The sequence below is a fragment of the Equus caballus genome, chromosome 31, assembly GCF_041296265.1.
Source record: "Equus caballus isolate H_3958 breed thoroughbred chromosome 31, TB-T2T, whole genome shotgun sequence".
In the NCBI taxonomy this organism is placed as follows: Eukaryota; Metazoa; Chordata; class Mammalia; order Perissodactyla; family Equidae; genus Equus; species Equus caballus.
Window position 1 is genome coordinate 4,161,465 of NC_091714.1, and position 17,815 is coordinate 4,179,279.

The window sequence follows — 17,815 nt, forward strand, 5'->3', positions numbered from 1 at the left end:
GTGGCGAGGAGCCGCACATTTCTAGTTTTGCATCAGAAGTTGCTCTAAAGGTGGGTAAAAAAGCAGCTGAATAAAATGAGAGTGATGATGTCGACTCTGACGGGAAGTGTCATGGAAGTGTGCCAGCTGCTCTGAAAAGCTGTCAGAGGCCCCACCAGGAGCCAAACTTTCCTTCTGGGTGCAGGGCATTGCAAGCAATCGTGCTCAAATGGAATTCTTGCTGACCGCCCCATATCATCTCTGTTCAGTGCTCTGAAAAGTGTGTGTGCTGGGGGTGGGTGGGTTTTCCTCGCACTGTTGGATTTTTGCCTAATTTTCTTCTAAAGACCGAGATTTAGCTGTCTGTCTCAGGAAAAAAAAAAACAAAATTAAAACCCTTTCTCTTTTTCCTTCCCCTCTCATCTCATTTTTGCAAACTTACAAAGCCGCTTTCAATTTCAGTCTTTTCAGCAGTGTAAGATGAGAAGCAGCTGGACAAAATAAAATGTCTTCATTTTTTCTTTGGAAACATGGATTATTCAAGTTGTGTCTCATTAAATAAACAAACACTCTGGGACTTTTTTCCTTGCCATGAATCAAATGATTGGACAAGAAAGGAAATGATTTATTCATTTCTTTTATAATTTTTGATCTTCTGGCCATCTTCCTCCTATCTGCTCTTCCAAATTTCCATAGACATTTTGAATTCTTGAATGTCCCACTGTGGCGTTGGCCTTAGGACAATAAAGCCAGGAGACACTCATGATACACTCCCAGGGCCCTCTGTCAATTTGGGGTCAGCTCTCTTGTTGGGACTCCTTCCTGGACCCTGAGCTTTTTTCAGGGAGAGGAAGGAAGAGGAACAAGCATCTAGCATTGTCTCTTTAAAAAATCCCCAGGATCTTGGAAAGACTCCTTGCCTTCAGCAAGCAGGGATCCCACACGACTCACTGGGTGATGGTTTGGTGTCTCTGACAAGCTCTGCGTGCTGACCTGTGATGTAAGCTCCTGAGTAAGAATTATGACACGAAGTTAAGTAAAATTTGGCTACAACTTTAGTTGTGATTCTGAGAAGGAAAAGAGTGTCAGTTCTCAAGAACTCTCCTTTGTATTAGTCACTCAGCTCATGTGGTCAGCGATTCCGTCTGATCCGAAGTCAGCCCTCAGCTCGTCCATGGTGGGGGCTGATGTGGAGTCAGCACAGCTGGGAAAACCTTCCCGTCGGGGCCAGGGCACACAGCACAGATTCTGGCCCAGAGGCAGGGTGGACAGCAGGGCAGAAATGCCTGCAGCATGCTCTCCCTTCCTGGACCCACAGGAGAATCCTTTCCATTGGGACTATTTATTGACACGATGGTGCATTTGCATTTTATTCTCACTAGAATTGCCCATCTGCCCTTGGGGTGGTTTTCAGTGTTGTCGGTTTGGAACACAGGCAAGCTTCTCTGTTATCTCCAGCTTGGCCACAGTGAAGTGGAGAACTTTTCCCAAAGGGAGATCTCAGCTTGTTTTCCTTTGCAAGAGTAGGCAACTGCTCTTGTAAAATACTGTACAGCGTCTTCAACTCATCAAGGGACGTCCGGCATCCCCTTACGATGGCAGAGGGGACCAGGATACCAAAGGAAGCTGATTCTCAGGGCTGTGTGGGATCTAAGCGGCAGACACCCCTGCCATCTCTGCTCTTACAAACCAACCAGCATAGATTACTGGCCCAAATATCCTTCCGACTTGGAACCGCTGAGTAGTTACAGCTTCCTCCTATCCGCTTTCTTCTCACGCTCAGTCCGGGTTCATCCCTGAGTTTTCGCTGACGTTGCTTGAATTCAATCATCTGGGTAGTCATTGATTTTGCTGACTTGTAACGCCAGCTATGCTTATGACTCATGTAAAAGTTTGAAGATTTTCATCTAACTGTTGAGGATAATTCTTTTTTCTGGGGAAAAAAACAATTTCTAATGTTTCCTCAGTATATTTTTTCCCCACACGCTGTGTTATCCACTTCTGTAAGCTATTTCTCAATTTATTTATTTATTTGATTGCTTCAGAGAATTGCTGACATTTCTGTATTCTTCCTCCCTCTCTTCCTGTAAGAGCTGGGATGTTGCTGCAAGTGAATGTTCTGGTGAAAGGAGTCAGCTTCCTTCTTTGAAAGCTTGGAACTCCATACTATGAATTGTATGACTCCTTGGTTCTTCCTTTCCCTACCTTGCATATGCGCAGTACTGTAATATCTCATATATTTGTCTATATTAAATCAAATAGCAACAGAGCTGTTATTCGTAAGCCCATATTCTCTTTGCAGTGAATGTAAGCCTATGGAAGATAGACTATGGTGATTTAGCTCAACTTCTAAAGTGTGCACCAAATGGACGGGATCCTTCACAGCCATTGAGCTCAGAACCAACTCCTTCATCTGACAGATAAAGAAACTGCCACATCTGGGGCCAGCCCCCGTGGCCTAGTGGTTAACTTTGGCACGCTCTGCTTGGGCGGCCTGGGTTCAGTTCGCGGGTGCAATGGCATGGACCTAAAGATGACAGATCAGTCATATCTTGGTGGTCAATAGTAGCAGAAGGAGTGCGTCTTTATGGGAAGGAACGGAAGATGAGCAAGAGGAAGAGAGAGGAAGAGCAAGGGACAGAAGAAGAGCAAGAGGAAGACAGACAAAGAGTGAGGGAGGCCAAAGGGGATGACAGGGCAGGCCTGCAGTCATTACAAGAGAGGGATAAATAAAAGTAGTTGGTTTTTCTAGGGAGTACAAAAGACAATGGCAACTTTAAGAAGAGCGGGAGTCAAGAAACAGGCGTGAGCGTTTAGGTGCACTATAATCAGTTCCTCACGTCTGACTGCCCTGGTCTCATGAATTCTGAAAATTGCTGACCACAAGGAAACGATCTTTAATAAACCATCCACAATGTCTTGGCCCTCTGCGTCCTTGGAGAGGGACCCTGCACCTGCTTTGGTGAGAAAGATGGCCCTGGGATCTGATGTCATCTCCGTGAATGACCTCCAGTCTCCTGACTTCCAAAGTTTAACCCACTTGACTGCACCATGTAATTGTCACTCTGTGTTTCCTTCTACCTTAATTATCATAATATAAGTAAACTTCATTTGATTATAGCCATTTCCTAGTAAATGTGGAAATTTGAACAAAATTCCATTAATTACCCTTGTAAGCATATCAGAGAGGAATTATGAGGACCCAGTAGGCGTGATAAAAGAAACCTCGAAATTACCCTTGGCATATTCAAGGGCTAAATGACTAGATGGGTCACTTGAGCATATCAAAAAGAAACGCTGCTAATTTCAGGTTAGTAAAGACAAGATTGCAAGCCTGATTTTAAGCTATTCTTTTTCTAACTGCCTAGCAATTTATCTACTAGTCTGTCAGCATGAGCCAGCCCTGGTGGTCTTGTGGTTAGGATTTGGCCCTCTCACCACCACGGCCCAGGTTTGTTGGTTGTCATACTGTGGCGGCTGCGTGTTGCTGAAAGCTATGCCACCAGGATTTCAAATACCAGCAGGGTCACCCATGGTGGACAGATTTCAGCAGAGCTTCCAGACTAAGACAGACTAGGAAGGACCTGGGCACCCACTTCTGAAAGAATTGGCCATGAAAACCATATGAATAACAGTGGAGCATTGTCTGATTTGGCACTGGAAGGGGAGAGGATGGGGCAGAAAGACACGGCAGGGTTCTTCTTGGCTGAACACAGAAGCGCTAGGAGTAGAATTGACTTGACAGCACAAACAAGTATCAGAGGGATGATAATAGCGGTAATCATTTAATTCTGCACTTGTATAGCTCTTCCAATCTTCTTACCTCACTTTCACACCTGTGACATTCTTAGTCTCAAAATGGCCCTGAGGAGAGCAGGCAAGATCTTATAACCTCATTTTATAGATGAAAAATCCGAGGCTCTGGGAGATTAGACTAGGTGACTTCTACTCTCTTTTCTAGCTGCAACATCGTCATTCTATGAGTTTAAATAAAGCCCAATTTTTCACAGCTAGTTTATGGCAAAATCTCCCAGGTTTAACCTTTCCAGGTTGAAACCCAGATAAAGGTCATTTATGCGTGCAGGTTTACTGACTGGTATTCAGCCCTTTTATTTTAATTTTGATGGACTACATGCTACAAACTTTAAGCCCGTAGCATACACTGAAAAACCTGAATAGTCCTAATTCTGAAACAGTTTACAGAATTCATGGAACGCACTTCTCGGTGAAATAAAGTTCTGATTTTTCCCAGCATCTCTCAGAGGGATTTCTTTGCGTGAATAAAATTCACACACCGACCTCCAAGGGAAAAATAAAGAAATCCTCAAACCTTTATTTTCTTCCTTGTTTGTTTGCACCCCTTCAAACTTGGCTTTAAAATGTTTAAGTAACCAGTGTGTGCGGCAGCTAAGCAGAAACAGCATTTGTGTTGTAAACAAAGATCAAAATGAGATAATTAAAATTCATGTCCTACCCTCCTTCTCTGGAAAAGGCTAGGGGTTACTCATTTCCCTGGTGTTGCTAAAATATAGAATTTAAAGCATGGAATTGTTAACAACTATAGCAAAATATGCTCTGTTTTGAGCCCTGAGATTTGCACAGCCTACCATGGGCTGTGGAGCATGACAGACATGACTTGGCATTCCAGCTTTTCTACTTCCTGCCTGCTCCAGCAGGGAGAAAGCCCTCTCCTGGGGCATGAGCAAGTGGGATTTCCTGTGAAAGAGGACAATGAGCCTCACTACTTTTGTAGGATATGGCATGTTATAAATATAAGGGACTCAGAGATGTTTATGTACTCGATAGCGAGCTCTCTCCCCTGTCGACTGAGAAAGCAAAGGAGAGAGTAGGCAAGGGGGGAAGTGGGCAAAGGAGAAACAGGGAGTAATTGGGGGCTGTGGCTGTCACCACATCTGCTGGGAAACGATTAGCTGTGTATTTGTCTCAAGCCGGAGTGTAGGTAACCAATGCAAGGGCGAGGACTCATCATTCGCTTTATTCTCTAAAGCAGGGACGTCCTCACGTTTTGGTTATACTGAGTTGAAAGGAATTATTACGTTGAATTCAAACAAAAATGTGGTTCAAATTAAGCTTCGGGGTGCAAAATATGTATTTCCTTACTTGGAGCAAATTATATCAAAGGATTCATCAGATCCGTGGGCTGTGTTATTTTACCTGCAAAGGTGTCACATGACGTTAACTCTGATTTTTCAGAGTGTTCAGTAGAGGTAAAGATTCTGAACTTTATGAGTACCAGACTTCTCAAGTATCTTCCCTTACCTGGTATTGTTCTGGCATGAATATGAGTTAAAATTAACCTTCTAACCCTTGTGGCATGGTTATAAACAAGTGGAGCAGAATTAGGTTACAGGGAGTCACTTTCTACTTTCCACAGATAATGGTAAATGGAGCAAAGAAAACCCATCATGTTTGCTTTATATCATAGCACTGGACATGCCTTGGAAATTGATTTCCATAAAGTTTATCTGATATCAAGATGAGATAAATCAGGTCGAATTATCAGATGTATTCATGGAAATAATTCTGTACCATTTGAAAAATTTGCGAAAATTATATGTGATTAAATACACATATTTGTCATTTAGCGCCCATTTAAGAAATCACCTTGGAATCCCTAGTTGAGAAAATAGTGTAATGCCACCAAATCTACAATTTCAGCACCAACAATTTGCAGCAAGATTTGTCAAGTAGTCCTCAGAGGAAGTTTCTAGCATCTTCAGGAATTTTGTTAGAGCCTTAGCTTCTCTTAATTTATATATCGGTATCCCTTTTTTTATAGGCTGTATTCACTTTATGTCATTTAAAACATTTCAATCAGTGAGTTAATTAAAAGAAGGAGAGCATAAGTATGTGAGATGGGTGGTATTTGTGGACCAGCGAATCTGTGACTGGGAATTGCACGCTTACTGGGTGAAAAGGCACAAAGACCTCTCTCCTATGTGGATGAATGTCATTGGGGAAGTCAATGAAAATCCTCCTCGTTCTGTTTACTTTTCTTACAAAGGGACTGTTTACCAGAAAAAGCATCTGGATTCTATTGCTTTTTAATTCATTGTGGACCACTGATGGAATCTGGAACCACTTATGAGGTCAGAGTCTGTAAATGGCACTTAGAATACGACAGGAAATAAGAATGACGAAAAGGCTCTCTTGAGCAGTGGAAGATTCAAGCCTACCATTCTTAGGAAATTCCCTTGGGTCTTAATTCATACCCCAAAGTATTTTTACCTTGAAGCAAAGTTTTCAAGTTAAGAAGTAACAAATTGGATTGGGGATGAAATCCTTCCTTCAAACACCCAAATCAAATATTTCTGAAGATACTTTCCCATTCAAGGTTCAAGGGAAGTGATGAGAGGCATTAAATCGTAAAGCCTTCAAACCGGAAGGAAGTTGGGCTCAGCCAGGGCAAGAGAGTTCTTAGAACTTTGCCCTCCTCTCCCACCCCACAGGGGCCCATTCTAATCCCAGCAGTGCGAGACAACACGTTTTCTATTTGAATAGCTCAGTTTGAATCAGAAAGTCTTTCTTTATAATGAGTCAATCTCCCTTTCCATTTAACTCCTTTTAATCCTCTACATTAAAAAAAGTCTAATACATTACTGTTCTGTATGACATTCTTGATTTTTAAGACGGGTTACGGATAACCATACATATTCTCCATGTATTGCTCTTTGCCATGTTCAAGATTCTGCATGAACACAGTCAGTGACCTCCTTAGAGCTTGGAACTGAGAACAATGCTGCAGAAGTGGCCTGGCCAGAGCAGGGGATGGTTGGGACCATCTTCCCTTTCTTGAGACCGGACTTGCATATATTTATCTTAAAATTGCATTACAAAGCCCTACCTCTTACCAATCACATCACACCCTTGGTTCATGCTGAGCTAAAACCACCTGAAGTGCCTAGCTATGCCTTCCATTATGAGGTTCACTGTTTATCCAGGTCAGCCAAACCCTGTAGTAATCAAGGGCGTTTCTTGCGGTGTTAGACGGATTGGCATTAATTTCAGCCACTGTATATTATTTATTGTTGGTCTTCACTCTTAAACCAGAAGCTTAAAGATACTTCACAGGACATTTGACAATATGAGATTTGGTCTTAGGAGAATTGCAGATAGATTTTTCTTAGTCCCATTTTTTGTCCTTTTTTTGCACTGTTCTAATGGTTGCGTATACTTCTCAGACCAGGGCTGCTGTGCGCTTTCCAGTTGTTCTGTGTAAGTTCTCAGGTTCAGGAGGCAAATCGGGCTGAAATGCAGCCCATTCTGCCCTCAGCAAGCCAGGTGTGCCGGCCAGGGGCTCTTATTTCTACTTTTCAGACATTTATATGCTTTTTGTGAAATAATATATCACCATTTATTGAGGATGTCTTTGTTTTTAGACGTCATCTGTAGAGTTCCTGTTATGGAACTGAGGGTTAAATTCTCTTGGCAATCACCCCCACCATACACATACTTTGCACACTCCTGTGAGCTCAGTGTGTTGTGTCATGATTATTCTTGGTCAAAGTGGTGGTATTTGTGTTATTTTGTCCATGTAAATATTCCTCATGCCTGAATCAAGTAGAGGACTTGGATTCCATCTTTTTTCCCTTGTACAACTTCATTTTTCATGTAATCAATATTAGCCTTGTTTTTTGTTTTTTTATTAATGTTATGATAGATTACGACCTTGTGAGATTTCAGTTGTACATTATTGTTAGTCATGTTGTGGGTACACCGCTTCCCCCTTTGTGCCCTCCCCCCTACCCCCACTTTTCCCTGGTAACCACCGGTCAGATCTCCTTGTCAATATATTAACTTCCACCTATGAGTGGAGTCATATAGAGTTCGTCTTTCTCTGACTGGCTTATTTCGCTTAACATAATACCCTCGAGGTCCATCCATGTTGCTGCGAATGGGCCAATTTTGTCTTTTTTTATGGCTGAGCAGTATTCCATTGTGTATATATACCATATCTTCTTTATCCAATCATCAGTTTCTGGGCATGTAGGTTGGTTCCACGTCTTGGCTATTGTAAATAATGCTGCGATGAACATAGGGGTGCAAGGGACTCTTGGGATTTCTGATTTCAGGTTCTTAGGATAGATACCCAGTAATGGGATGTTATTAGCCTTGTTTTTTCACATGCTTAGTTTTTTAGCTATAGCTTAACTCCCCCCCACCCCCCGACCAAATGATCTAACAGAACTTTTACAGCGCTAACAAGTTTCCAAATTTATTCCAGACAAATTTAAAGCTCTCTATCAGCTCCATGGTCTTTTTTTCCTTGGAGCCCCCTCTGCCGCCACCCTTAGCTCTGCTCCGCCTGGACAGGCTACACCTGTTGCACATCTGTTGTCCCGGGACCTCCCAGCATCGTCACCCTGGGAAGTCCGTTTGCGGCTTCCACTGGCTCCTGTTTCTCTTTTTCTTGGTTTAGTCCTTCATTTGAGCAGAGCACATCATCTAGCAGCTTCCTGACAAAGGGCACCTGGGAGGTAAATGTTACAAGACTGTGTATGTCTGAAGATGTCTTTACTCCTCCCTCCATGATATTTTCAATGGGTACAGAACTCAGGCTTGAAGGTCATTTTTCATCTGAACTCTGGACACTCTGCTATCTTTTAGAGTCCAACGATGCTCTTGAGAAGGAGAGCATCATTCTTCTTCCTTTTCCTTCATTCGTGGCTTTGTTTCTTCTCTGGGAACTCTTAGGCTCTTTTCAGGATCCCTGCTGATAACAAATTTCATAATGATGTGCCTTAAATCCATGGTTCCGGGCATGCGATGTGCCATTCAGTGTGGAGACTTATATACTTCAGTTCTGAGTTACTTTCCTATATTATTCCTTGGACAATTTCTTCCCCTCAGGGTTTTTTTTCTTTGCTGAATTAACCCTCATACTTTCTTGTCTTTTCTCTCCTATTGTTGTTTTGGTACTTTTGTTCTATTTTCTGGGAGACTTCTTCAATTTTATCTTTCAAACTCTCCATTGATTTACATATATATACACATACGTATATGTGTATATATATTATTTTTTTATTTATTTACTTTTGGTGAGGAAGACTGGCAACAGATGTTAGCACGGGGCCACAGGACCCAGACACACGATGCATAGAGGAGGACAGAGATGAGACTCTAGACCAGCGGGAACGCTATGACAGTCAGCATGGCAGACTTTGAGGTGCCCCCACCATTGCCCCAATCTCTTCATCCTGTCCTGCTCCTACACTGTATGCTTCTAAAAACACACTCCTAGAAGGAGGAGGACTTTTCCCTGGAGAAACAGAACTGCACCAAAGAACATACCTACGTTTGGGGTAAAGGTCTGTCTCCCCATGCAATCATTCTATAGGAAGCTCACCTGGCAACAATCCCTGAACCCCCACACACCCCTTCACTGGAGTTTTCAGCCTGCGTTCTTAGTGCTTCACTCTTAAATAGGAAAGGATGGTGAAGGGTAATGAGATAATTGAAGAAAGCTTCCAACACAGAAGACTGAGGCCAAAATAGTAAACAGTAAAAAGAACCTTTGAAAGAGACCAGACAGGGAAGGAAAAAAGGTCTTAAAACTATAATATTCTCAGAGAAAGAAGAAAAGATATTATATTCACGGTAAAAATGAATGCTATAAAAGAACAACTGGAGAACAATTAAGAGTTTTTGGAGATTAAAAATTATAAAAATCAGGAGCCAGCCTGGTGTTGTAGTGGTTAAGTTTACACACTCTGCTTCAGCTGCCTGGGGTTCGCAGGTTCAGATCCCAGGCACAGACGTACACAGTGCTCATCAAGCCATGCTGTGGTGGCATCCCATACATAAAATAGAGGAAGAAGAGCACAGATGTTAACTCAGGGCCAATCTTCCACAAGCAAAAAGAGGAAGATTGGCAACGGATGTTAGCTCAGGGCCAATCTTCCTCAAGGAAAAAAAAAGGGCAAAGGACTTGAATAGACATTTCTCCAAAGAAGATATACAAATGTTCAGTAAGCACATGAAAAGATGCTTAACATCTCTAAGCATTAGGAAAATACAAATCAAAACCCCGAAGAGGTATCACATGACACCCATTAGGATGGCTATTGTTAACAACAACAAAAAGTAGCAAGTTTTGTTGAGGATATGGAAAAATTGGAACCCTGTGCATTGCTGATGGGAATGTAAAATGATGCAGCAGCTGCAGAAAATGGTAGAGTGATTCCTCAAAAGATTAAACCTAGAAGTATCATATGATCCAGTAATTCCACTTCTGGATATGTACCCAGGAGACATGGAAGAAGGAGTTCAGAGAGAGTTGCACATCCATGTTCTGAGCAGTATTATTCGCAACGGCCAAAAGGTAGAAGCAATCCAAGTGTCCATCAAGGGATGAATGGAGAAACAGATCGTCAGGTACGCACACAATGGATTATTATTCAGCCTTAAAAAGGAAGGACATTCTAACGCGGGCTACGACATGGATGAAGCTTGGACATTGTGTTAAGTGAAATAAGCCTGTTGCAAAAGGACAAGCACTGTATGATCCCACTTACACGACATTCCTGAAGTAGTCTAATCATAGAAACAGAAAGTAGATGGTTTCCAGGGACTGAAGGAGGAGAGAAGGGGGGAGTAGAGTTTATTGGGCACAGAGTTTCCATCTGGGAAGATGAAAAGTTTTCTAAAGGTGGATGGTGATAATGTCTACACAACAATGAGAATGTACATAATTCTGCAGAACCAAACTCTTTAAAATGGCTAAAATGATAAAATTAAGGTCATCTATATTTTACCACTATTTTAAACAATTTAAAAATCAGGAGGGGCTGGCCTGGTGGCATAATGGGTAAGTATGTGTGCTCTGCTTCAGCAGCCTGGGGTTCACGGGTTCGGATCCTGGGCACGGACCTGGCACCACTCATCCAGCCATGCTGTTGTGGCCTCCCACATACAAAATAGAGGAAGATTGGCATAGACATTAGCTTGGGGCCAATCCCCCTCACAAAAAAATTAAAAAATAAAAATCAGGAATAGTCATTAAAAACAAAAGATTTTGGCTCACAGACATTTCTTTTCACACAGACGTTCAAAACCATCCTGAGTGCCTCATCTCTCTGACGTCTGTTCTTGACAGATTTCTCTTTGTCATCATCCATCTCCTCCTTTCTCCTAAATGCAAAGGAAAAGAACTGTCTTCCGTCCTTCCCTGAGGGTAATGCTCTTAATCCTTCATCCAGTTCCCTCAGGCACTGGCCACGCTCTGAACCCTGGTGGGTCTTGTCCATAAACATCAGTCTCCTCCACCATCAGCTCCTTCCTCCCTCACTAAAGTTGTGCACAGGGCTCCACAGCCTACAGAAAATCTTCTCCTCCAGCATGCTCTCTGTGCAGGCCACCGTCCCATCTCCTCTGCTCTGACCTCCAAATGACATCATGTCAGCTGTTCTCAGAGTGGCTCTCCTTGCCCCACACTATTGAAGCTGTTCTCACAGGTCACTAATGTGTCAGTCTTCAAACCCAGCATCTTTGTCTTGGGCCTAATCCTTTGAAACCTGCTGACAGCAAATGATAGCTTTGCTTCTCCCCTCTTCATCAAAGATGAGATGCTTGCTTAGTATCAGGCCCTGCACTTCACAACCTGCCTCCCTGAGGTCCGTGCTGAAGCACCGCCCCTGCTTTGCCCGTGGCATGCATTAGTATATTCCCAGAATAAAAGAATAAGAAGGAGCTGCAATCGTACCATGCATTGCACACACCAAATCAGTTGTAAACTCAGGCCTTGGTCCTATAACGTCAGAAGGTCTCCTTGACTCTTGGTAAGAGCAGGACCCGGGCTGGGATGCGGGGCTCACACCTGGATGCCTGGGGCTTCATCCAGTCTGGAGAGAGAAAGACTCAGTGGTCTTTCTGTTAGAACACTTCTGGTCTCATTTTTGTGCTCAGGGTGTAATGCTGCTCTGTGGTCCAGGCTCTACCGGGGAGGCCTTCCTTGGTAAATGAGCCTGCATTTAATGTTACGTTGCATCCCAGGCATGGTGTGTAGAAGAAAGGGAAACCTAACTGCCTGGTAGAACAGAATTAGGCAGGGGAGAAAGCAACTGCGGGAGAGACTTGCGTCGTTCCACCACAGAAGGCATGGATGCTAGGAGACAAGGATGGAGCCCTATATTCTTCCAGACGCAGTACCACCCAAACCTTCACACGCTGAAAGTGGCTTAGCATGTGTGTGTGTGTGTGTGCGTGTGCACGTGTACTTGTGTGTGCATGCGTCTTTGTGCATATGTGCACACCTGTATGTGTGTGTTCACATGCACGAGCATGAGTGTGAGCGCACGTGTGTGTATGTGTGTGTGCCCTCTCTTCACCTCTCCCCTCTTCGTTCCCATGGACTCTGTTACTTCCCTACGGGTTTCTTCTTCTTCAGAAAAACGTAGTCTTTTGGGTGGCCCAAAACACAGCATTCCTGGAATCTATTGAATGGTTGATTTGGGGAAAAATATGTCTACATATCAGATTGGCTCAAATTTAGGTGATGCTCATCTGACACACACTGCTTCTGTTGGCTGATTTTTGAGCGCATGGGCAGCATGGGGTTCTAGGATGAATGATTTTAATCTTACTACAGTATCAAAACATTTGGAATCTTGGTATTCATCTGTATAAAAATGTGGTTCCTTATCTTGGAAACTTTTGCAATCTGAATGTCTGTGAGCCTCAATAGTGTGCATAAGGGCACAGTGCCGGTTATGGTCCATAAACCCCATGCAAGGGGCACCCAGCCCAAACGCCCACCAAAGTGCTGCTCTGCTCCATCCTCTGCTCTCTCAGCTGAGCTGCTGGCCTCGGCCACATGGAGTCCCTCTGGCATCCTGCTTGGTCCAGCCCAGAGCTCCCAGGTCACACAGAATCAGAATCTGTCTGCTCATCAGAGCGTTGCAAAATGGGAAGGAAAACAATCCACCCCTGGGCTTTGTACTCACCAAGTTCCTGGGCTGGGGGAGTCCCTGGGGCCCCAGAGTGGCCCCCTTTGTATTCACACTCACACATTCTTTTGTGCCCCTGGGTTGAGACCTGTTGACAACTGGCCATGACTCTGTATGCAGAGCAATAACTCCCTCCAACGTTGGACTCTGGGCTGAATCCAGCTAGCCACAGCAGACTCCTATTTCATTAAAGTGTGGATTCATGGATTTCTCGGAAGGGCCCCCAAAATCCTCTTCCAATTCAATTTCTGTTTCCCCTGGTCTGACAACATGGCTGTGTATGGTTGAAACCCAATCCTGGACCTATTCAGGTTACATGCAGGGTCAGTGTAAGGACCCAGGCATTTCATGAGGAGCGACACCTCCCACTCACCTTGAGTTTACTTTATCTGCAGTCTTCATGGTTGAATTTCAATCACTATCTATTCCTCTTATTTTAGGAAGAAACTCGGTCTCTGTTCTTTTTGACTCAGGTATTATCAGAAGGTACTGAGATTTGAAAGGAATGTACATGATCTGACACCCAGGACCACAGGTAGAGGGTTCAGGAAAGGCGAACGTGACTGCCCCCCCCCCCCCCACCACAGCTCCTCCCCAGGAAGGTGGACGCGGCTGATTCATGGCACTCCCATTCTGCAGGCACCAGGCAGATTGGGGCTGGCCTAGAACAAGAGATCTTCACTTCCCCCGATGCAGAGCATGGCTTGACTTTGACATGAGGTCTGTGAAGTGACTGGTCCAGTGCCCTGTGGATATTCTCAAATATGAGACTAGATATAAGTCATCTCACTCTAGCATTTGCTCTGCTCTGTTTTTCTGTTTCCACACAACTCTAATTACTCAACGTGTTATGCTGATGGTGGTTTCATGGGTGTAGACAGATGTCGAAATGTATCCAAGTGCTCTCTGTAAATATGGGCAGTTTATGTGTCCATTATACCTCAATAAAGCTGTCTTAAAATATTTTGCAATGTTATGGGACATGTTAACCCAGGATATTCATTGCATAGGAAAAGCCATCCTGCCATCAATAAAGCATTCCAAAGTCTGTAGGTGGAACTTAAAAATTATTTACAATGGATTGTCAAATGATTTTTCACTGCAGACGACTGTGACCTCAGCTGTCTTCTGTTAGTTATCCACAAATGGTAAGAATTGCAACCCAGAGTCCCGTGAACACTAGTTTAGAGTTAAAGCCACACACAGGCATGAAGTCCAGCTTCTTCTCCCACCTCCTGCCCTGCTGTTAGTTGCATGGAGAAGACCAGATTAAAAAGTTAAAAGGAGGGATGTTTGGTATGGTTCTGGTTTTCTTTGCTCCGAAGGTCTTTGTCTTCAAGCCTTATCCTACAGCCCTCGCCTTTGCCCCTTTACACGTGGCTCGGCCCTTCTACCTGTAATGTTCGATGGTTCCCCAGCCTAACAATCTTCGGTAACGAGAGCAAACTTCTGTCACTCTGGTGAAAAGGAGCTCAGCTAAGCCCCACATCCTCCTTTACACATTTCTGAATTAAACCGTACATCATCATCTCTGAAGATTTTTTTTATTCTGGTTACTACTATAAAACCTCAGCACACTGCAGTTTCTCCCTATGGGAACAAGTACATTCTTGACGCTTTGTGAACAATGAGAATCTCACAGCTACTCTCCCACAGCCGGCCAGATCCACATTGTGTCAATTCACATCCCAGTGCCTCGGAGGCAGGAGCTCTGCTAGGAAGGTGTGGTTCCCAGAATCTGCGCAGAAAAGGCACCCTTGATTTGCTTCTTCATTGATTTACTGCAATGCTGGGCCCCTGAACGTGTGGATCCAGACTTTGGGGTTCTCAAGTCTTGTTAACCCTGATGGCATTCACCTGTGCAGCTCTCTCCTTTGGAAGTACCCAGGGCCATGGGCAATGCCTACTGGATAATTAGAACTCATCTCACCTCTCCCTCTCTCTAGAAATCTTTTCAGATGGCAAATGAGAGATCTGAGTCTACTCATTCTAACTTATTTTTAAGAAAAGGTAAAACCGAGCAAGCTCTGATGGACCAGTGCTTACAGTTCAGCACGTTCTGCCTCGGCGGCCCAGATTTGCTTCTCGGTTCAGGAACCCCATCACTCATCTGTCAGTAGCCATGCTCTGGTAGCAGCAGCTCCCGTAGAAGAACTAGAAAGACCTACAACTAGAGGAAGATTGACAACAGATGTTAGCTCAGGGTGAATCTTTCCCAGCAAAAAAAAAAAAAAAAATAGATTGTGATCAGAGAAGAGTGGGTCTCTTGTACTCTGAATAGGACTATAAGAAGTTTCTTTTTTAAAAAAAAAGGTAAAACCCTCCTCATGCTTTAGTATTTAAATTCATATTTAGTGTAACAAACCCCTTGCAACAACAGAAGAGCCGAAGTTGAAAACTGACCCAAGCCATTTTGGTATTTCCAGCCCTCAGATTCTTAATGGAAGATGCCAGTTGGCACTGGTAGTGATGGCACAGGGACCTTTCCCATCTCTTTGCTCCCCAGGTACCTTGTAAATGAAGGAGTCTCACACCAAATCCTGCAGCACAGACAAATGTTTGTCAGGAAGCGGGAGTGAAGAGGCACATCCCAATCTGTGAATGTGATGAATGCCCTTTGCCATCCTCTCAGGGGTTCTGTTCATCACCCCTAGTGAAACATTCACTCAAGAAAGGCCCAGATCATTCTAGAAGCGACGTTCAGCTGAGCTTTGAGTCCCACCGGATGTGGCTCCCAGAACCAGAAAAAAATCGCTGGAGGGTTTTACCTTCTGCACACCACCGTGTAGAGCCCAGGATTTTCTAGCCAGTTCACCTTTCTTAAGCTCCATTCATTTCACCACTGAAACACCATGTCTACACCCATTATTCTGATTGCAAACCCTCTAGGGGGGCCAGCAATATAGTTGAAGGACCTACAGTGGCCATTTGTGGAATATGGGATTTTGATGTTTCTTTCACATGTTGAACACTTCTGAAGTGTGTTATTGATCAGGGTGCCTCTGATGCTAACTGTCACCCCTGGGATGCAGGTTAAAACTAACACACTCATACATCATGCCGTTTATGTTAAAGAATGTTAAAGTGAATGACAGACAATATAACACCAGATGCCACTGTGTCCCACAAACACCTTTGAGACCCACAGGTCTGACAAAGGAACCGGCACAATTCCTGGCCTGGTCTTAGGAGGTTTGTAGCTAAACTGAACATAGGTCAGCGTCATATGAAGCAAGTGTGTTAGGCTAGCTGTTCCCCCTGCACAGCCCCTCTCGCCTTCATCTCATCGCCCACCCCACCAAGACACACACACTCACATTTAGGGTCTGGTTGGAGGTGCTAGACTTGACCTCTCCTTAGGAAAATCTACTGAGTCAAGTCTGACTCTTAATCCCCCTCCAGTAGCTAATTCTCAGAGTCCACCAGACAAGACCAGAAGGAGGGTGTTCTAGCTAACGTAAGTTTTTGACCATCACATCTCTGAATCCACAATTGGGAGCCATGTTTGTGCATGGGCTTGTGTGTGCACACCCACACCGAGGGTCAGTTGCAGCCCTGATCACACCATGCCTATCTCTGTAAATGATCTCTCTCTGATCGGAGACTTCCAGGGAGAGCCCCGCTCCTGACTACGAGGGCACATTTCAGTAGTAGTTGAAGTTAACACCATATCCTGTTGTTCTCTCCAGCCAGCTGCCTCCCCTTCACACTTAAAAGTGGGAGCAAAGGACCTGCTTTGCTGACACTGAGAAGCAGGACAGACAGCCTGGAGCAGATGAGCAATGACCCAGCGGAAGGCAGCTTGGACTCCTGCAGTGCAACAGGTACCGAGGAGTCCTGCCACGCTCCCACCTCCCCGGAGACTCTTCTTGTCCTTCCCTGATGTCCTCTCTTTGTTCTGAGTGGGGGCCTCATGGACAAAGTGGCCAAGAAAACTGTCTGTGATTGGGAAAGATATGGGAATTCTCATGCTAGAATAGTGTCTGGGAATATCAACAAGCCTTACTTGAGTTTTCTAAAATATCTCCATGACTTTTTTTCTCTTATTTATTTTTTCTATTTTTGGGGATCTATTGACATCTATACTTGCTTTTTATCCCTTTATTTTCTGAAGTCAGTCCAGGAAGTTTCTTGATTAATACCACTGCCAAATTAGTGATTTAATACAGTCATGCACCACGTAACGATGTTTCGGTCAACGACGGACTGCATATACAATGGTGGTCCTATAAGATCAGCTCTATACCTCCTAGGTGTGTAGTAGGCTCTACCATCTAGGTTTGTTTAAGTACAGTCTGTGATGATGAAATTGCCTAAAGACGCATTTCTCAGAACATATCCCCGTCGTTAAGCGATGCATGACAGTATTACAGTGAAGAATAACGTTCTTAATCACGGTCAAGCAAGGGCATTCTCAACACAAAAATAATTTACGTTACTTTTATCTGATGGCTTTTATGGCTAAACAAAGTATTTGGGAAAAAGTTCCTGATTTATTGGAAATTTTTTCATGTAATGAGACTATTACAACCTCGGAAGGAAAGTTCCTAAAAGACAAAACAAATGGGCTTCTCTCTATTCCTAATGTAGAGAAGGTGGTGACCATCTTTTGAAGTGGTCAATTTGGATGTTTAGGCATGTTTATAATAGGAAAACATTTATAACTTTTTAGCTGTCTATTTTTGTATATTTATTAAAACCAAAAGGACTTTGCACAGGGCCAATGGAGGACTCCGTTGAGCTGACAGCGCTGCTTGAGTGGCAATGGCCATTCTTTCGTCTATAGGGATTATTTAGTTCCTGCTATGTGCAGTTTCGATTATTGGCCCTGGGAGTTCCCTTAGGACCAAGATAGAGCCCCTGTCTCCATG

General features: G+C 43.8%; 1 protein-coding gene across 3 annotated transcripts in view; it reads left to right on the plus strand.

Moving 5' to 3' along the window:
* Positions 1-17,815, plus strand: part of PDE10A (phosphodiesterase 10A) — a 540,491-nt gene that overhangs the window by 231,097 nt on the left and 291,579 nt on the right. For 2 of the 3 annotated variants that reach the window (XM_070256511.1, XM_023633143.2), the window contains exon 2: positions 16,634-16,768. The exons of the other annotated variant lie outside the window; for it this stretch is intronic. In XM_070256511.1, coding sequence (XP_070112612.1) covers positions 16,720-16,768 — 49 coding nt within the window. In that variant the 5' untranslated portion in view covers positions 16,634-16,719. The remainder of the gene's footprint in view (positions 1-16,633; positions 16,769-17,815) is intronic. 3 annotated transcript variants of the gene reach the window in all.